A 19,498-nucleotide genomic window follows, 5' to 3' on the forward strand; every position below is an offset into this window, starting at 1 on the left:
ATCAGGTGAACTGATCAGTGATCGAGCCATTACCTGGATGAGATACCAGAACAATAGAAAGCCATTAAGCCCAGACCGGTTGGAAGCGAAAACCCATCACTGGTCTCAAAACAGGAAACCTCAAACAAGGAAACTTTATTGGGCAAAAAGAAGACACACCCACAGGAAGCCTCTAAACAAAAACAAACTTTATTCAGCCTGAAAGGGCGAACAGTATGGGGGTATAAGAGGCCGGATGGCCACAGCTCACTCTCTTGCTCTCGCTTGCTTCACCTTTACAAGGACCAAGCCCTCCGTATGGGGTGGAGAGAAGAAACCAGAAGAGACACGTTTTCATCAGAAGCATTGAGTAAGCCAATGAATTGGTGAGCATCATCTCTGCGTGCACATCTTTTAAGATCACAGCCACGGTGTGAGGGGGTATCGTGGGTTCTCCCAACCAAATCTTAGGGATTTTCAGGGGAGGTTTTTAACGTGGCTACTTCGTGATAGGGGCCTGTTTAGATGGGCCAAACTGTGTTTTGTACTGCATTTGTTTGTTTTACACACCAGGGTGTGTGTGGTTTTAACTTTAATAAAAACATTGCCAGTTGAGACCAAGGTACTCGGCCCTGACTCATTCATCTGTTCAGTACGGTAATCACTCCCAGCACTAGAACTATTGTAAAGTGGGGGTGCACTTACATAATGGTACTGTACAATCTAACTGCCTCAGTAAATACATACTTGACCCTTCAAGTCACTTCATTTGGATATTTTTCCTTTTCCAGAATGTGCTATTAACTGATGTGGAATTAACTTATAAAATATTTCCCAATTAATTTCTAGGTCATTGCAGCACTATCGGTTAAAAGAAATGAGTGATGGGTGCAGATATAACATGTGACTTCTATTGTGCAGCTTCCCTCCTCTGGGAGCATTCATCTGATTTCTATTGCCATCACGCCTGTCAGCACTGTATGGCTGAAGTATCTTTCTTGAAGGTATTCAGAGGAAAGCAATACTTTGACAAATGGCCATGTCCACTGGGGACAAGGAATTAAGATCTAACCAACACATGTAATAACCATATAAAAACTCAGTACTTTGGTCTGATAATGTTGTAAAGAAAAAATTGAGTGACTTATTCATGCAATGATACATTGAGAACCCATATTCCCTAGGAATGCAATTACATGCTCTACAAAGCCCAAGATTTATCTTTTTTACTTTTCCTTTATGTGCTACAGGATTGCAGACCCATTGGGAGTTCAAATAACAGAAAGCCGATGCCATTTGCTGTTGGTGCAAATATAAATGAGGCTAAACAGTTGTCAAGTATACAATACAACACTCCTGCTGCACTGTATGCCAATGACAACGTAGACTACACTTTGCAGGAACAGATAAGTGGCCTTCACGTTGCCTCTCCTCAGCAGTAAGTATGTCTTGATGATCTCTGCAAAATAAGAAAACCCATCATATTTGACAGGAAGGAGAAAAGGTCATTAGTACAGTTTCTTTGCTTTCCTCTCCCTCTAACTTCACGACATGTTCTTCTGCTCTCTGCTACCCAGCAATACCTTCACTTGGCTATAGAAAACTTTTTTAACCTAGATGTATCTGATCAGAAATTACTAATCTTTAAAGCGTCTTGATTGATCAAAACTAATTGTCTAACCTGATTTTCGCAAGTTTACAAAGTTAAATTATTGCGAGATATAGATCATGAATACACACAGGTTTTTAAAAAGATAAATATCAAATAGGTGAGCTGGAAAAATAAATGTTTATACTGTATACCTAAAGTTCTTGCAGTAGGTACGTGGGACATATAATGCAAGGTATGACTCAATTTTGAGCCCACTGCCCCATGGAAACAGGAATGGAACTTGAGCCTTACAAGCCAAGAAAGGTCTCCATTCCAACTGTGCAGCAAAATTCCCCAAACATCAGAGGTTCTACTGTTTTTTTTTTAAGTGGGAGTGGCAATCTGCAACCACATAGTAAGTATGGAGAAGGTTTGCTTTGTAGTTTTCCTTTTTTTAGGTAAATGAGGCCAGTTAGACAGATTTTCCTATTTAGTATGAAAATTGAAAGTATCACTTCAACTTTTTTATATGAAAATGATAGCTGTCATATAGCTCCAGATGGCCTGATGTTGAGTACCCTGTCTCTGCTGATTTATCTGATCTCAGACGGGACAATGATCAGGATGTTACAATTTGCCTCAAGATCCCCGAGATAGATGGGTGGGGGGGGGATTGTCAATAGTTCTTGCTTGTGACCACGATCCAGTGACTTCCATTAGAAAATGTGTGTGTAAATGTTGGATGTGAACACTCGGGGAAAGCTTACATTCCTTGCAGTCAAAAATATTTCTGACACTCCGTCTAGGCTCACAGTGGCAATTGGGAGGATGTTTGGTGCCCCATGGGACTGTATCCTAGCAGAAGAAGAGCGTAAATATTTTGGAGGGGCAAAGTAGCAAATGAACAATGAAACAATTCTTTTATTTCTTCCCAATCTGTAGTAAAATACAAAGCTGCCAATGGTCTTGCTCCATGTATTAAAAGCTGACTTTTATTGCATCACATCAGCATTTAGCACAACACACTATCGGCTCTGAGAATCAACTTGGATTTATGATGGGTGTCTTGTTAGTGTATATTTTTCCTGTATAGCGCTCTAATTCTTGAGCAGAGAGGACAATGTCTACTGTCTTTTGTCCTGGAACTTGATGACAAACAGATGCTTGCTTTTTTTTTCTGACACAGGGTGATATAATTGTGCCCTTCCTGTAGCTTGGCAAAGTAGGAATCCAAAGAAAGTTGTTGCAGTTGATTTCAGCTGCAAGTAATTTTAGTGAAGGTACCATGAGAACAACTATGTGACAAAGTTCCATAGGCTTGAATATTATAATCCCACAGTTTGGAAACCTGATATTAGTGTGAGTTCATACAAGTTGTCCTTGGCTCATTTATTCCTTTTTATCACATGTTCAGCAGGTAAATAAAATTACACTTGCCCCGCTGATACAAGTTGTCCTTTTTCTGCCAACGTTCCATCACATCCTGAACAGTTGACGCATTGTTGGGGCCTTTGGTCACCCTCCATTAACTCTCCCAAATACCCATTCTCCATGTGTGAGTTTAGATGGAGTGTTGGCAGGCTGCTCAATCCCTGGGGATATTAGAACCAAGATTGGTCCTGCACTCTCCCAACATTAACATGTATGCACTTCTAGCCAGGATTGCTAACTAGTGATTAGGAGTGAAAAACCTGGTCCATTCTCTCCTCCCTGACCCCTTGCCAGCAAATTTAGCACCCTACTGCTACCCTGGCAGAAATGGCTAACTCAGTATATGCTGGAGATCCAACTTGGGACTCTAATGGATTTTTCTACTCAAACCAGCTGAGCTGTATAAATATTCATTTTTGAAGGTGGTCAAAATTAGAGGTCATATTTATTGTTAATGCCATCTGTAATTTATGGAGTTGCCTTCTAGGAATACAAAATATTCCATGGGGATAGAATTACATAAAATATACAGCACAGAACAGGCTATTCGGCCCAAATAGTCTGCTGGTATTTATACTCCACACGAGCCTCCTCCCAATCTATCTACTTTATCTTGGCCTGTCATCGTATCTCTCAGTTCCCCTTTTCTCAGCTACTCATCCAGTTTCCTTTTGAAAACATCTAAGCTATTTGCCTCAACCACTTCCTGTGGTAACGAGTTCCACATTTTAACTACTCGACATTTCTCCTCATTTCCCTATTGGATTTATTAGTAACTATCTTGTATTTATGGCCCAAGTGTCGGCTGTGGCTCAGTGGGTATCACCCTCACTTCGGAGTCAGAAGGTTGTAGGTTCAAGTCCCACACCAGGAACTTGAGCACATAATCTAGGCTGACAGTCCAGTGCAGTACTGAAGGATTGCTGCACTGTCAGAGATCCTGTCTTTCAGATGAGACGTTAAACCAAGTCTGCCCCCTCGGGTGGACGTAAAAGATCCCATAGTGCTATTTTGAAGGAGCAGGGGAGTTATCCCCGGTATCCTGGCCAATATTTATCCCTCAATCAACATCACTAAAAAGAGATTATTTGGTCATTATCCTATTGCTGTTTGTGGGAGCATGCTGTGTGCAAATTGGCAGCTGCGTTTCCTATATTACAACATTGACTACACTTCAAAAGTACTTCATTGGCTGTAAAGCACTTTGAGACGTCTGGTCGTGAAAAGTGCTGTATAAGTGCAAGTCTGACTTTCTTTCCTAGTTTTGGATTCTCCCACAAATGGAAACATTCTCTCCCCATCTACCAACCCATTCATAAATTTGAAGACCTACACAAGGTCCCTTTGGATCTTTTTCTAAAGAAAAAAGCCCCAACCTGTTCAATCTTTCCTAATGGCTTTAATCTCTCTGTTCTGGCACCAGCCCTGTGTCCTTGTTTTTATAGTATGGATAATGCCACTTGCAGTATAAATTAAAACTCTGTAGCATTTCTTCTCTCAAATTCTATGGTTTTCATCAATGTGGCAGGTTCTCCAATCTTTTTAGACCCCCTCTTGCTTTTTCACTCCCCTCATCTCCCAAAGACACTGTCTCAGTCTAGGATCTGGGTCCCAATTTACCATTCTTTATGGGTGACCATAAGTACTCAAATGTTGGCAGCTACTCGACAATATGAGTACAGTCCTCACAATGGAGCCCTATCCTTGCCTTTATTGTCTACATAAGTACTTCCTAACAGATGACACTGAATAACGTCAGTGGTGCAAACTCCAAGTATTTTGCCTCCCCTCTTTCCTCCCCCCTCCCCCCAACCATCCCAAACCTGTAGACACAGACAAATTACAGTTTCTCATCAGCACCAGCTGATAGCCATTCACTGACAATGGATCAGTGATCAAACCTATTACCTTCACGGTTGTAAAGCACTTGGGACATCCTGAGGCTGTGAAATGTTCTATTGAAATGCAAGTTCTTCCTTCCTTTCTTAGTTTATATGGCTCAGTCCCACACCATTGAGTGCATTTATCCAATGATTTTTGTATGTTAGTTTCATATTTATGCAGTGTAGGAGAGCGGAGTTGAATTTTGCCCTACCTGCTCACTTTTATATCGATGAAGGTCCATAAAACACACACTACATCCACTATTCCTTTTGTTCTTAATATAAAATACAAGTGATGTATTATTCTTTAAAAATGTGCAACTTACAAGTTAGTCCTCTAAGCCATTTTGTTTTTCTACAACCTATTCACCAAAAGATAGTACCTTCCAAATAATATTTCCAAATATGTCAATCCCCTAAATGAGCAAAGTGGGTATGTCATCAACTATGACCCATGCTGCCCTATTACTATTACTTTAAATTATAGTACAATTAATACCTTGCACAATCCAAGTCTGTTTTATGCAGAATTAATTTCCCTGAGCCACTTGCTGTTAATGTAATGACATTTAGATGTGAATATAACATTTATTTAACCGTGGAAAAAGTTCTTGACTCGTAGTTTTGTGTAAAGATATTATTTGTATTATATCTATTATAACCACTGATCCCATTTTCTTGGACAGCACGTACTGGTAACGGTTTCTGCTGTATCCATTTACACATCTTCTGGACCCATCTTTTCTTGTCCGGTGACCACCCCATTTTGCCTTGTACCATCATCCCTGTTGACCATTTTTTGCAGGCTCTTGCTTATTAACTGTTAAATCTCTGCTTCTTCCAGTTCCAATGAAAGGTCATTGACCTGAAACATTAACTTTTATTCTCTCCACAGGCTGAGCATTTTCTGTTTTTGGGTTCCAGCATCTGCAGTGTATTAATTTTGTTCCACTTTGTTTTGTATCTGGCTGGCTTATTTACTAACTGTATACTAGCCCTCTGGTTCTCCCATTTCAAATTAGGGTGAAGAAATTGCATGGTCGAGCTCTTTGCTAACGAATAACAATGGACATATTGCACAACAAATGCAGCAATACAACAGAACTAAATGAACAGATTTACAGAAAAATCTGCACATTCCAACTCTGTTCCCTAGCCACTGACTCCATCCCTCTCCCCAACTTCTGTCCGAGGCTGAACCAGACTGTTTACAACCTTGTCATATTTGACCCTGAAATGAGCTTTCACCCACACATCCACAGCATAACTAAGACCACCTATTTCCATCTCTAACATTACCTGTCTCCTTCCTTGCCTCAGACCATCCACTGTTGAAGCCCTTATCTATGCCTTTGTTACCTCTAGACTTGACTATTCCAACACATTCCTGGCTGGTCTCTCTCATTCTACCCTATGTAAACTAGAGGTGATCCAAAACTCGGATGCCAAGTCCTGCTCACCCATCACCCCTGTGCTCGCTGACTGACATTGGCTCCCAGTTAAGCAATGCCTAGATTTCAAAATTCTCATCCATTTTCAAATCCCTCCATGGTCTCACTCCTCCCTATCTCTGTAATCTTGGTGGCTCAGTGCCCCAAGATGTCTGCACTCCTCTAATTCTGCCCTCTTGTGCATACCTGATAATCGCTCAAACGTTGGTGGCTGTGCCTTTTGTTGCCTAGGCCCTAAGCTCTGGAATTCTAGGCATAAACCTCCCCACCTCTCTACCCCTTTTTCTTCAAGATGCTCCTTAAAACCTACCTCTTTCACCAGGCTTTTGGTCACCTGCCTAATTTCTCCTTATGTGGCTGTCAAATTTTTAATCTCTTAATACGCCTTGGGAAGTTTCCCTACATTAAAAATGCTATATAAATACAAGTTGTTGTCCTCCAAGAATGTCAAGTTGTACGTTGATGGCTAATATGTTCAGAATTGCAGCATAAATGTTTGCTGTACTTGAAGGCAATTGGCAATGAACACATCTAAATGTGTTAATTCATCTGCCTATGTTTAATTCTCTAAGCTTTTGTTTTCTGTAGCACTGAGCCACCAAAGTTATCACCAAAGTGGAATGAGGTTGACACTGAATCTGAAGTTTATAAGATGCTTCAGGATGGCGAGGAACCAGCTTCAGAACCCAAACAGTCTGGGTCTTTCAAAATGCTGCAGGGCATGCTGGAAGCTGAGCAGACAGGTAATGCATAGTGATTGGATGAAGGATGGATCATTGGTGTCTAGTATGTGATGATTAAATTACTTTGATAATCCATGAATGAAAAGTACCCAAAATTTGGTATGTTGGTGTAAACATTTCAACTTTTACACTTGGCAGATGGGTAGCAAGATAACATTGCCCAGTGGATAAGTTGTACTTACAATTAATAAATCATAAGGAAAATTGAAGGGAGAATGAATCATAAGAACATAAGAATTTGGAACAGGAGGAGGCCGTCCAGCCTCTCGCGCCTGCTCCGCCATTCAAAAAGATCATGGCTGATCTGGCCGTGGACTCAGCTCCACTTACCCGCCTGCTCCCCATAACCCTTAATTCCCTTATTGGTTAAAAATCTATCTATCTGTGATTTGAATACATTCAATGAGCTAGCCTCAACTGCTTCCTTGGGCAGAGAATTCCACAGATTCACAACCCTCTGGGAGAAGAAATTCCTTCTCAACTTGGTTTTAAATTGGCTCCCCCGTATTTTGAGGCTGTGCCCCCTAGTTCTAGTCTCCCCGACCAGTGGAAACAACCTCTCTGCCTCTATCTTGTCTATCCCTTTCATTATTTTAAATGTTTCTATTAGATCACCCCTCATCCTTCTGAACTCCAACAAGTAAAGACCCAGTCTACTCAATCTATCATCATAAGGTAACGCCCTCATCTCCGGAATCAGCCTAGTGAATTGTCTCTGTACCCCCTCCAAGGCTAGTATATCCTTCCTTAAGTAAGGTGACCAAAACTGCACACAGTACTCCAGGTGCGGCCTCACCAATACCCTGTACAGTTGCAGCAGGACCTCCCTGCTTTTGTACTCCATCCCTCTCGCAATGAAGGCCAACATTCTATTCGCCTTCCTGATTACCTGCTGCACCTGCAAACTAACTTTTTGGGATTCATGCACAAGGACCTCCAGGTCCCTCTGCACTGCAGCATGTTGTAATTTCTCCCCATTCAAATAATATTCCTTTTTACTGTGCTTTTTTTCCAAGGTGGATGACCTCACATTTTCCGACATTGTATTCCACCTGCCAAACCTTAGCCCATTCGCTTAACCTATCTAAATCTCTTTGCAGCCTCTCTGTGTCCTCTACACAACCCGCTTTCCCACTAATCTTTGTGTCATCTGCAAATTTTGTTACACTACACTCTGTCCCCTCCTCCAGGTCATCTATGTATATTGTAAACAGTTGTGGTCCCAGCACCGATCCCTGTGGCACACCACTAACCACCGATTTCCAACCCGAAAAGGACCCATTTATCCCGACTCTCTGCTTTCTGTTCGCCAGCCAATTCTCGATCCATGCTAATATATTTCCTCTGACTCCGCGTACTTTTAACTTCTGCAGTAACCTTTTGTGTGGCACCTTATTGAATGCCTTTTGGAAATCTAAATACACCACATCCATCGGTGCACCTCTATCCACCATGCTCGTTATATCCTCAAAGAATTTCAGTAAATTAGTTAAACATGATTTCCCCTTCATTAATCCATGTTGCGTTTGCTTGATTGCACTATTCCTATCTAGATGTCCCGCTATTTCTTCCTTAATGATAGCTTCAAGCATTTTCCCCACTGCAGATGTTAATCTAACCGGCCTATAGTTCCCTGCCTTTTGTCTGCCCCTTTTTTTAAACAGAGGCGTTACATTAGCTGCTTTCCAATCCGCTGGTACCTCCCCAGAGTCCAGAGAATTGTGGTAGATTATAACGAATGCATCTGCTATAACTTCCGCCATCTCTTTTAATACCCTGGGATGCATTTCATCAGGACCAGGGGACTTGTCTACCTTGAGTCCCATTAGCCTGTCCAGCACTACCTTCCTAGTGATGGTGATTGTCTCAAGGTCCTCCCTTCCCACATTCCTGTGACCAGCAATTTTTGGCATGGTTTTTGTGTCTTCCACTGTGAAGACCGAAGCAAAATCTCAGCCATTTCCACATTTCCCATTATTAAATCCCCCTTCTCATCTTCTAAGGGACCAACATTTACTTTAGTCACTCTCTTCCGTTTTATATATCGGTAAAAGCTTTTACTATCTGTTTTTGTTTTGCACAAGTTTACTTTCGTAATCTATCTTTCCTTTCTTTATTGCTTTCTTAGTCATTCTTTGCTGTCGTTTAAAATTTTCCCAATCTTCTAGTTTCCCACTAACCTTGGCCACCTTATACGCATTGGTTTTTAATTTGATACTCTCCTTTATTACCTTGGTTATCCACAGCTGGTTATCCCTTCTCTTACTGCCCTTCTTTTTCACTGGAATATATTTTTGTTGAGCACTATGAAAGAGCTCCTTAAAAGTCCTCCACTGTTCCTCAATTGTGCTACCGTTTAGTCTGTGTTCCAAGTCTACTTTAGCTAACTCTGCCCTCATCCCACTGTAGTCCCCTTTGTTTAAGCATAGTACGCTCATTTGAGACACTACTTCCTCACCCTCAATCTGTATTACAAATTCAACCATACTGTGATCACTCATTCCGAGAGGATCTTTTACTAGGAGATCGTTTGTTATTCCTGTCTCATTACACAGGACCAGATCTAAGATAGCTTGCTCCCTTGTAGGTTCTGTAACATACTGTTCTAAGAAACAATCCCAAATGTATTCTATGAATTCCTCCTCCAGGCTACCCCATGCGATTTGATTTGACCAATCCCTCTACAAACCTGGTCACGGCACATTTCAGAGCAGCATTAATGAAGGTCTCCTGTCCCATCCCCAGTCTCATTCGCATATGGCTTGAAAGACCAATAGATTGGGAAGAGTTCATGGCAGTACAAATTGTATGTGGTTTGTTGAAAGAAGCTGACTAGCTTTTTTCTGATTCTTACTAATTAAGGAGAGGACCGGCTGTTAGTAAAATTAAAATGTGCTTTGTACAGAATTTAAAAAATTTTTTTAACTCTGGTATGCTGACCAGGTGATCCCTTCTACTATTTCCTTAACCGTATAATCAGGAACTAATAAAACTCACATGGTTTCAAAATATTCCAAAATAATTATGGCAACCTGAAAGTATGGACCTTTAGAAAGTTACCAGAACTACTTCATGATTTCACAGCCTGCCAGTAGAAGTCTACATTTTCTTTCACTGCATTGTAGTCTGTAATAGAAAGTAATTGTGAATAGTGAGTGTTACTTTGCATGTTGGCAATATATTTCACATCATTGTGTGGAATCTCATCTTAATCCCAGTAAATCAACTTGCAGTTTCAACATGGAAGGCATAATTGGAAACTGGCCAAATACTTTTATATTAATATGTATAACTGCATATATATAATCCTAACATTAATAGCAAAGTTCTAAATATATATATCGTGTGCTATTTCTTGCAGGTGACAGAAGTGAATGGCCGGCTATCACCAAAAGTGTAAAATCTCCAATAGCAAAATTCAGCAATGCTCCACCCACGCTACAGAAGTTACCGCAATGCACTAGATGTGAGACTGGCATAGTGTAAGTATGTAGGCTTTCAGTCGGACATTGCATTTAGATGCGTGCTAAATTGACTGAACTCAGTCGTGCTCCGCTGGACTATTGAGGGGGAAAAAAGATAATCCAGGGTTTCTGTCCTTAATCACATCTAGTGACCCCAGCTGAAAAGTGTCCATGTGGGGATGACTGGCAAGTACAGGATTCGGCTTGGCTGTGATGCTCCTCACAATTGAGTAGCCTGCCAATACACATGTCTATGCTTGTGCATGAATGGGCCCTTGAGTGCTGGCATGTAGTTGCAATGCCTTTGGGAACAGAAGAGGGGAGAAAACTTGTGAAAACATAATTATAGAGGGCACTGTCATTACAATTATATGTTTAGCAAAACTTTTTTTTTGTGGTGGCGAGCAGCTGTGTCATTTTCACAGTATGGATCTTTAGAAAGTTGCTGGAAACTTCTTAATGATTTCACGTATTTGACTTATTTTCTGTGTTTGGCAACATTTTGGGATTGAAGTGCAATGCTAGTATATAAAATATGAAAGATCTTTTTTCTTCACCTTTGCTGCTTTCCATTCTTAGCTATCCATCCCTTTTTACACCAGTTTTTAATCTTTCTTTGCCTCTGCAGCACTTTTTATCCTATTATCTGTTGCAGTTTTTGCTATTCTGTATGAGATGGTGATTGGCCTCATGTTAAGCAGCCTGCACTCTCCCAGAGAGTAAAGGAGTGAACCATTGAGCAGTGAACATAGAAAACCGACTACTGAAAGCACAAATTGTGCTGAGAGGACCTCAAGAAGCATAACTCAGCAGTAATGGTAGAGCCCTATAAGAAATATTAAGGCACACATGAGCACGGCACTGCAGGGAAAGAAGTTTGGTGTGATTGGCATGATCTCCAGCATCATTTGGCAAGGATGGTCTGATGACTAGTTGGTGGAATCCAATCAACTGTTGTTTGTGTTTGGACATGGGTTTGTGCTTGTAATTTTCATCCATGCCATTGCGTTCCCAATCTCCGCTGCATTGCTGTAGGGAAACACTGAGCAAAGACCAACTAAGGTGCGCACAATCTAGAGCAAGTTAGGGAGGGGCCTGTGCCCATGTCTCATGCATACAATGCCATTTGTAGGATAGCTGAGAGTTAAACAGAAGAAGGATATTAATTTATAAAGAATTGCAGGGGGAGGTGGGGGCAAGGGTAAGGGTAGAAAGGAAAAGTGCTGAACATGACATTTACCATTTAATATTGGTCTGGAGAGCCTGAAGCTCTGGTTGACTTCTGTGATCTTAATACATGAGCATGCAGGAGTGAGCAGTTGCCTTTCAGCCCTTCCACCCCATTCCATTGTTCAAGATTTGATCAGTGAGTTCGACTGAAACCACTGTGTGCAGAATCAATAATTGATTCAATTTCCCTTTGCTTCAGCTGAGTCTGTGTTTACTCGCAGAAGTGTGAAGCAGCTATTCCTTTTGCTGGGTTTCGCTTCTGACTTTGATCTTTTCCACAAAACTAGGAAAATGCAGTGTTCGCATTATGGGTTGCTTGCATTAATTTCAAGGCTTGGTCGTCATTTTATCCCGTGGCTCCCATCACCATCCCATCATTTTCTAATGAGATTATCTCTGCACATCTCAGTGATGTCAACCCTGAAATCGTGTTTGTTCTCCTCTGAATCATTCTTTCTATATCCCTTTGACATTTGTTTTTTTTCTTTCTAGTGGCGCTGTTGTTAAGGCACGAGAGAAACTCTACCACCCACCATGCTTCATGTGTTCTGACTGTGGATTAAATCTAAAGCAGAAAGGCTACTTCTTCATAGAAGAGCAACTATACTGTGAGACCCACGCAAAAGCAAGAGTGCAGCCTCCAGAGGGATATGAAGTTGTAGCTGTGTATCCCAATTCTAGGGTGTGAGCATTAAGCATGTGCTTTCTGCATCTTTTTTCTGTATATAAAAAAAAACATTTTACATCTTTGCTTTTGAGATCTTGATTCTCAATGAAACTGTACCCCATAATTTAAATCTGAATTGGTATTTAAGCCATGCCTAGAATCTGAATGACTGCACATGCAGAACTGACATGATACAACTCAATTTGAAACATCAAAATATCAAATGTTCAAACAATTTCAAACAAATACAGTGCTGTTAAACAAATTTACAAGAATTGTCTTTGGAATACAGATCTCAAGTAGTTTGGCACCCAGTGATGGATCACTGCATCAAACTTTAATTTTTTTTGTGAATTCTAATCCTCCCCACTTGCCCTTCCTCCTCGTATTCTGCTGCATGTGGGTACTAGTCATGCTCTGGCACCTCATCCAGAAACGTCCATTTCTCATGAACCTAGACATTGTGTGCTGATAGAGAATATTTTCTTGTGGAAGGCACCACTGCTAAACCTAAACCTGTCCATAACCACAAGCATGCACTTTCCAGCCGTGGGGTCACGATCCGAAGCAACAAATGTTGCCTGATTTATTTTTCCCCTCTCTAACCTTGGACAAAGTAGTTGTAACATCCTAGCACTGCTCCAGTTTATATCCGCAAACTCGATGCAGACCAGCAATTGAACTTGGGACTTTGTTTTTTTTTTATGGTTCAGTATTTTTCATTTTATACAAAATTCCACTTTTGTAAAATGCTCATGATGAGCATTTTAGTCGTATTTATTTTTTCATTTAGTTTAAGGCCAAATTTATGGCACAGCTGCTTCTTTAAAGTTGTAGCTTTCATGTTTCAGAATTTTAACTAACCAAATACCTTTCTGATAGCCTGTATTCACACACTAACAGGTAGAAAATGTCAAGTTAAATGTGAAGCAAATATACAGGCAAATGCCTCCAGATCTTGCAGATATATTAATTATGACTAGAATACAATAAAATAAATACTGAAGTTTGCAGAAGACCACCCTTTTTTTGGGGGGGATGGGGGGATTGTTTGCCATGTTGGATTATTGATGGCTGCAGTGTTTTAGACAAATGGCTAATGTGCTGCATTATTTACAATAAACATTGCTTGCCTTAAGGAACTAATCATATTGATTTCCAGATATCAAGTAGCTGATGTATTCTTAATTGGATTGCACAAGAAATGAATTTCATCTCGTGTAATGATACTGCTTTCTTCAAATTTTGTACTTAATATGAATTATTGGCCATTTGGTGTTTTTTTAAATGACTGTATTATGTGACATTGATTGGAAACTGTAGTTTATTATTAATCTGTAGGTTCAGATTGAGGGCACATTGTATATGTCTGTCCAATACGCAGACCTAAACTAAACTTATTTGTGTTCTGAAATGTCTAGTCCGCCTATGCAATGGGACTCTAGATTATTTTTTTCGTGCTAAGAGTATAAACATACTCATTTCTGTGTAGCATTAGTCAGTGAATAGGATCTAAAGTAAGATTGACTCGCTGCCAGTTGCAGTAATACGGAACATGTATATTGCAAATGATATGAGTAGATATTCCAACCAATGATATTGGTACCACCAGTGGGATGAGGGTGCAGGACTAGGAACGTTGATGCTGAGCACTGCAGCCTGTTTCCCCCGCTGGAATCTCTGTTAATAGTTTCCATTCGGTCCTGCATTATTTACACCTCATTGAGTGGATGCCTCATTTCTTTTACATGCTGCATGCCGCTAAGGATCTGTAATTAGCAGCTTAATTTCCCAATGTTTGGCTGGAAGTACTTTTTCATTGAGAGCATGTGTTCAAGGTAAACTCTGTGGGTAAGTCAAACTTAAAGGGTTTTGTTTTTCGGTAAATGGTTTTGGATTCAATTTTCAAATGCGGCTTAGTTATTTTGGAAGCATTTTTCCTGTTTTTTGGATCAGACCATGAAAAAATGCTTGTCAGAAGAGAAGCAACCCAAACATTGTTTCCATTGTCACAGAAAAATCAATTACAAAACACTTTCCATGGGATTACAGTGGTCACCTGCCTCTTTGTAGTGGAGTACAAGATGGCCCTCTAACTGGCTCCATTATAACTGCTATTTTTGGGGGTGGGCTGGGAATGAAGGAATCTGGTTGAGGCTGTAGCTTTATCAGTACCTCCACTTGTTCCTCCTTACTCATGCTCAGTGCTTCCTTCTGGTTCCCTCCTGAAACTCGCTACCTGAGTCTCTGGAATAGATGTTCCTGCCTTCGTACGTGAGCAGTGAATGATGCAGGGTATGTGAGGTGGGACTGAGACCTGGCTCTACTTGATTGACTTTTATAGGAAGAGAAGAGGGGCATGCATTAAAACGGTGGCTGCTTGATACCGTTCAAATATTGCTTACATGATATGCTACGTCACCTGGTGCAAAGAATGACTAAGAAAGCAATAAAGAAAGGAAAGATAGATTACGAAAGTAAACTTGCGCAAAACATAAAAACAGATAGTAAAAGTTTTTACCGATATATAAAATGGAAGAGAGTGACTAAAGTAAATGTTGGTCCCTTAGAGGATGAGAAGGGGGATTTAATAATGGGAAATGTGGAAATGGCAGAGACCTTAAACAATTATTTTGCTTCGATCTTCACAGTGGAAGACACAAAAACCATGTCAAAAATTGTTGGTCACGGGAATGTGGGACGGGAGGACCTTGAGACAATCACTATCACTAGGGGGGTAGAGCTGGACAGGCTAATGGGACTCAAGGTAGACAAGTCCCCTGGTCCTGATGAAATGCATCCCAGGGTATTAAAAGAGATGGCAGAAGTTATAGCAGATGCATTCGTTATAATCTACCAAAATTCTCTGGACTCTGGGGAGGTACCAGCGGATTGGAAAGCAGTTAATGTAACGCCTCTATTTAAAAAAAGGGGGCAGACAAAAGGCAGGTAACTATAGGCCGGTTAGTTTAACATCTGCAGTGGGGAAAATGCTTGAAGCTATCATTAAGGAAGAAATAGCAGGACATCTAGATAGGAATAGCGCAATCAAGCAGACGCAACATGGATTCATGAAGGGGAAATCATGTTTAATTAATTTACTGGAATTCTTTGAGGATATAACGAGCATGGTGGATAGAGGTGTACTGATGGATGTGGTGTATTTAGATTTCCAAAAGGCATTCGATAAGGTGCCACACAAAAGGTTAATGCAGAAGATAAAGGTACGCGGTGTCAGAGGAAATGTATTAGCATGGATCGAAAATTGGCTGGCGAACAGAAAGCAGAGAGTCGGGATTAATGGGTCCTTTTCGGGTTGGAAATCGGTGGTTAGTGGTGTGCCACAGGGATCGGTGCTGGGACCACAACTGTTTACAATATACATAGATGACATGGAAGAGGGGACAGAGTGTAGTGTAACAAAATTTGCAAAATTCCCACAAAGATTAGTGGGAAAGCGGTTTGTGTAGAGGACACAGAGAGGCTGCAAAGAGATTTAGATAGGTTAAGCGAATGGGCTAAGGTTTGGCAGATGGAATACAATGTCGGAAAATGTGAGATCATCCACCTTGGGGAAAAAAAAACAGTAAAAGGAATATTATTTGAATGGGGAGAAATTACAACATGCTGCGGTGCAGAGGGACCTGGGGTCCTTGTGCATGAATCCCAAAAAGTTAGTTTGCAGGTGCAGCAGGTAATCAGGAAGGCGAATTGGATGTTGGCCTTCATTGCGAGAGGGATGGAGTACAAAAGCATGGAGGTCCTGCCGCAACTGTACAGGGTATTGGTGAGGCCGCACCTGGAGTACTGTGTGCAGTTTTGGTCACCTTACTTAAGGAAGGATATACTAGCTTTGGAGGGGGTACAGAGACAATTCACTAGGCTGATACCGGAGATGAGGGGGTTACTTTATGATGATAGATTGAGTAGACTGGGTCTTTACTCATTGGAGTTCAGAAGGATGAGGGGTGATCTAATCGAAACATTTAAAATAATGAAAGGGATAGACAAGATAGAGGCAGAGAGGTTGTTTCCACTGGTCTGGGAGACTAGAACTAGGGGGCACAGCCTCAAAATACGGCGGAGCCAATTTAAAACCGAGTTGAGAAGGAATTTCTTCTCCCAGAGGGTTGTGAATCTGTGGAATTCTCTGCCCAAGGAAGCAGTTGAGGCTAGCTCATTGAATGTATTCAAATCACAGATAGATTTTTAACCAATAAGGGAATTAAGGATTATGGGGAGCGGGCGGGTAAGTGGAGCTGAGTCCACGGCCAGACCAGCCATGATCTTGTTGAATGGCGGAGCATGCTCGGGGCTAGATGGCCTACTCGTGTTCCTAATTCTTAAGTTCTTAAGTTCTTGAATGTATACTGGGGTGGAGGGGCAAGTGCGTGAGTGAGATAGATTGGAGAAATAGTCAAATAGATGGCGCTAACCCTGAGCTTGGGGGAGGTATGTGACTTCACCTTTCCCCACTGTGTCTCTGCACTGTAACAATGATATCCAGTTGGTTTCTTTTGAAGTAACTCTAGGGCTTTTATATTAAAGCACTCTACTCCCATCTGTTTCTGCTTCTGTTGTGCATCATTCTGTCCTGCAACAGTGAAGCTGAGTTGAGACGGAGAGTCAGGAGAACATATGTAATGCCTAAGTGTCTATTCTATCGCTATCACGGGTATGAATACAGATGTATGCATCATACAGAGACTCTGATGGAAGAATTTTTTGAATTAATTCTTTTAGGAATAAGGGTATGGAAAAAGTACAGGCCTAAGTTGGTACTGCAAAGTGTGCCCTGCTGTGCAATTGACGTGCATGGCAAACATTCAAAGACCTATGCATCGGTCTGAGTGAAGGAAAATGTTTTTACCCTGCTTTGCCCATCTACTTGGCACAAAGTCATGGTGTATAGCCTTGCCTTGATTTGATTTTGTATCCCGACCCTCTATTGTGTAAACAGCACCACTTCCCATGCACTTTGAATGGCTTGGATATGTGGATAGTGTATTGCAATACCAACGGAGCAACCCTCATCTGCTGCACTTCTTCCGGCAACACCTTTACTGCTGTATAAGTCGCAAGTTTCGTGGGTCCTTGTCCATTGTGGTAATAGCCTGTAATGTGGTCAAACCCACAGGAGTTGTGTATGCCTGACATGCTGAATTTTCCAGAGTTGAACTTAATTAGGTAGGCATAGCAAACCCCTGACTTGTAATATACCAGTCAATAGAAGCTTGGCCTTGGGTGAGATTTCTGCTGCTTTAACAGAGGATTTTGGTAGGCTGTGGATGGATTGCGAATAGTTAATGTAGGTTATACGTTTAGTCTATTTTTTGCCCATATGTGGAACTGAAGTAATTCTATAAAAATGTTCTCATGATTGAGGTTATTCTTGTGGAACTGAGCAATGCACTCTGGATGTAAACCATTTTAGTTCAGCATAAATATCCAAGTGTTGAATGGAACGCAGATTCTTTTTTGTACAGTATCCAGTTGCATGCTGTCTCCAGCACTTTTACCATTGCTGAATGACTGGTGTGTTTGTTATGCATATGTGTGTTGGTGTTGTGTGTATAGATTGAAGATACTGGGTGGTTAACAATGCATTACAAGTTAGTTCGGGAGTTCCATCTGAAACTCCCAGCTAGATTAGCAACTTCTAATGCATTAACAACAATCCTGCATTTTATTTATCTCTTGTAAAGATAAACGAGAAGCTCTTAATCCACATTAAAATGCAATAAGACTTGTTCTAGACAAAAAATGGTAGAATGCATATTAGATCTATAGATGAGAGATATGGCAAAATGGGTGTGCTAGTATGTGAGTTACATGCTGACCTAATATTTCAGACAAGGGAAGACTACCTAGATTGTCAAACCAATCATCCCCTTTCTTGAGATATATCTCAACATTTTAATAATTGTAGATCTCCACTACCAATTGTCAATTTAGTTCTCTCTTTTTTTTTTCTCTATGCAAATTGACCAATTCTAAAATGTTCCAACATCTAGGGGTAAATTTTCAACGCACCATGCTGCTGGCAAGGCTTGAAAGGACAAAAAAGTCTCTAACCTGCTGGCTGCATGCAAGGCCTGCCAGCAACATAAGGATGTGAACAATTTATCCTCTCTTGTACCCATGCAGCATGCAAAATATAACCAGGATTTGCCATGGAAAAAACCTGATAACTTCCAATACTTTCTATAATTTGTCAAAACCATGTGAATGGTTAGTCAACAAAATAATCTGACTTGTTTTCAGGGTATGTCAAACTCTCAAATTTTGATGACTAAACAAAAGTGCCATTTTCCTTCAATTATATTAACAGGAAATTGGTCTGCACAGCAATGATGTATAAAAGGGCCAGTGTTTTCAAATGCTTGTCAAAAGTTCTCTTTAAATCTGTAAGTTTGTTGGGCTATGCTGGCATATCAGAGATTCTCTTCTAACTTTGTACGGTGTGCTAGTATCTTGTATCAAACAAATAAGTTCCATGTTTTTGACTATAAACCATATGACTGCTTGAGACATTAACTTTTGTTCTGTTTCTTTCCTTTTCTGATTTTTAATTGTCAATGCAGAATCTATGCAAATGTAGTACAATACGAGTACATAGTGTAATCTACAAACTTTCCTGATTCAGGTTTAACTGTGGTTTGTTGGCCCTAGATGTTCGCGTCCTTTTGCATCGTGCTACAGATTAATCTGTTTTCTTCCATCTTTTTTTAAGAAATTGCATAATGTTACTAAACACTGCTAGAGAATGAGAATAAAGCCGTGAACACAAACTACCTTTTTTGACTTGGTGTTTCATTGTTTTGGCTCTGTTTTATACTCTTCTCTTGGGCTGTTAATTACATAGAACCATAGAAAGTTACAGCACAGAAGGAGGCCATTCGGCCCATCATATCTGTGCTGGCCAACAAAGATCTATCCAGTCTAATCCCACGTTCCAACTCTTGGTCCGTAGCCTTGTGGGTTATGTCACTTCAAGTGCACATCCAAGTACTTTTTAAATGTGGTGAGGGTTTCTGCCTCTACCATCCTTTCAGGCAG

General features: G+C 40.7%; 1 protein-coding gene across 1 annotated transcript in view; it reads left to right on the forward strand.

Moving 5' to 3' along the window:
• Positions 1–19,233, forward strand: part of LOC139262891 (PDZ and LIM domain protein 4-like) — a 156,642-nt gene extending 137,409 nt beyond the window's left edge. Inside the window, exons 4-7 of the mRNA XM_070878146.1 lie at positions 1,230–1,417; positions 6,924–7,078; positions 10,440–10,560; positions 12,265–19,233. Of these exons, the coding sequence (XP_070734247.1) occupies positions 1,230–1,417; positions 6,924–7,078; positions 10,440–10,560; positions 12,265–12,460 (660 nt within the window). The 3' untranslated portion in view covers positions 12,461–19,233. The remainder of the gene's footprint in view (positions 1–1,229; positions 1,418–6,923; positions 7,079–10,439; positions 10,561–12,264) is intronic.
• Positions 19,234–19,498: the final 265 nt, after the last annotated feature.

Source organism: Pristiophorus japonicus, chromosome 4, assembly GCF_044704955.1.
Source record: "Pristiophorus japonicus isolate sPriJap1 chromosome 4, sPriJap1.hap1, whole genome shotgun sequence".
Classification (NCBI taxonomy): Eukaryota; Metazoa; Chordata; class Chondrichthyes; family Pristiophoridae; genus Pristiophorus; species Pristiophorus japonicus.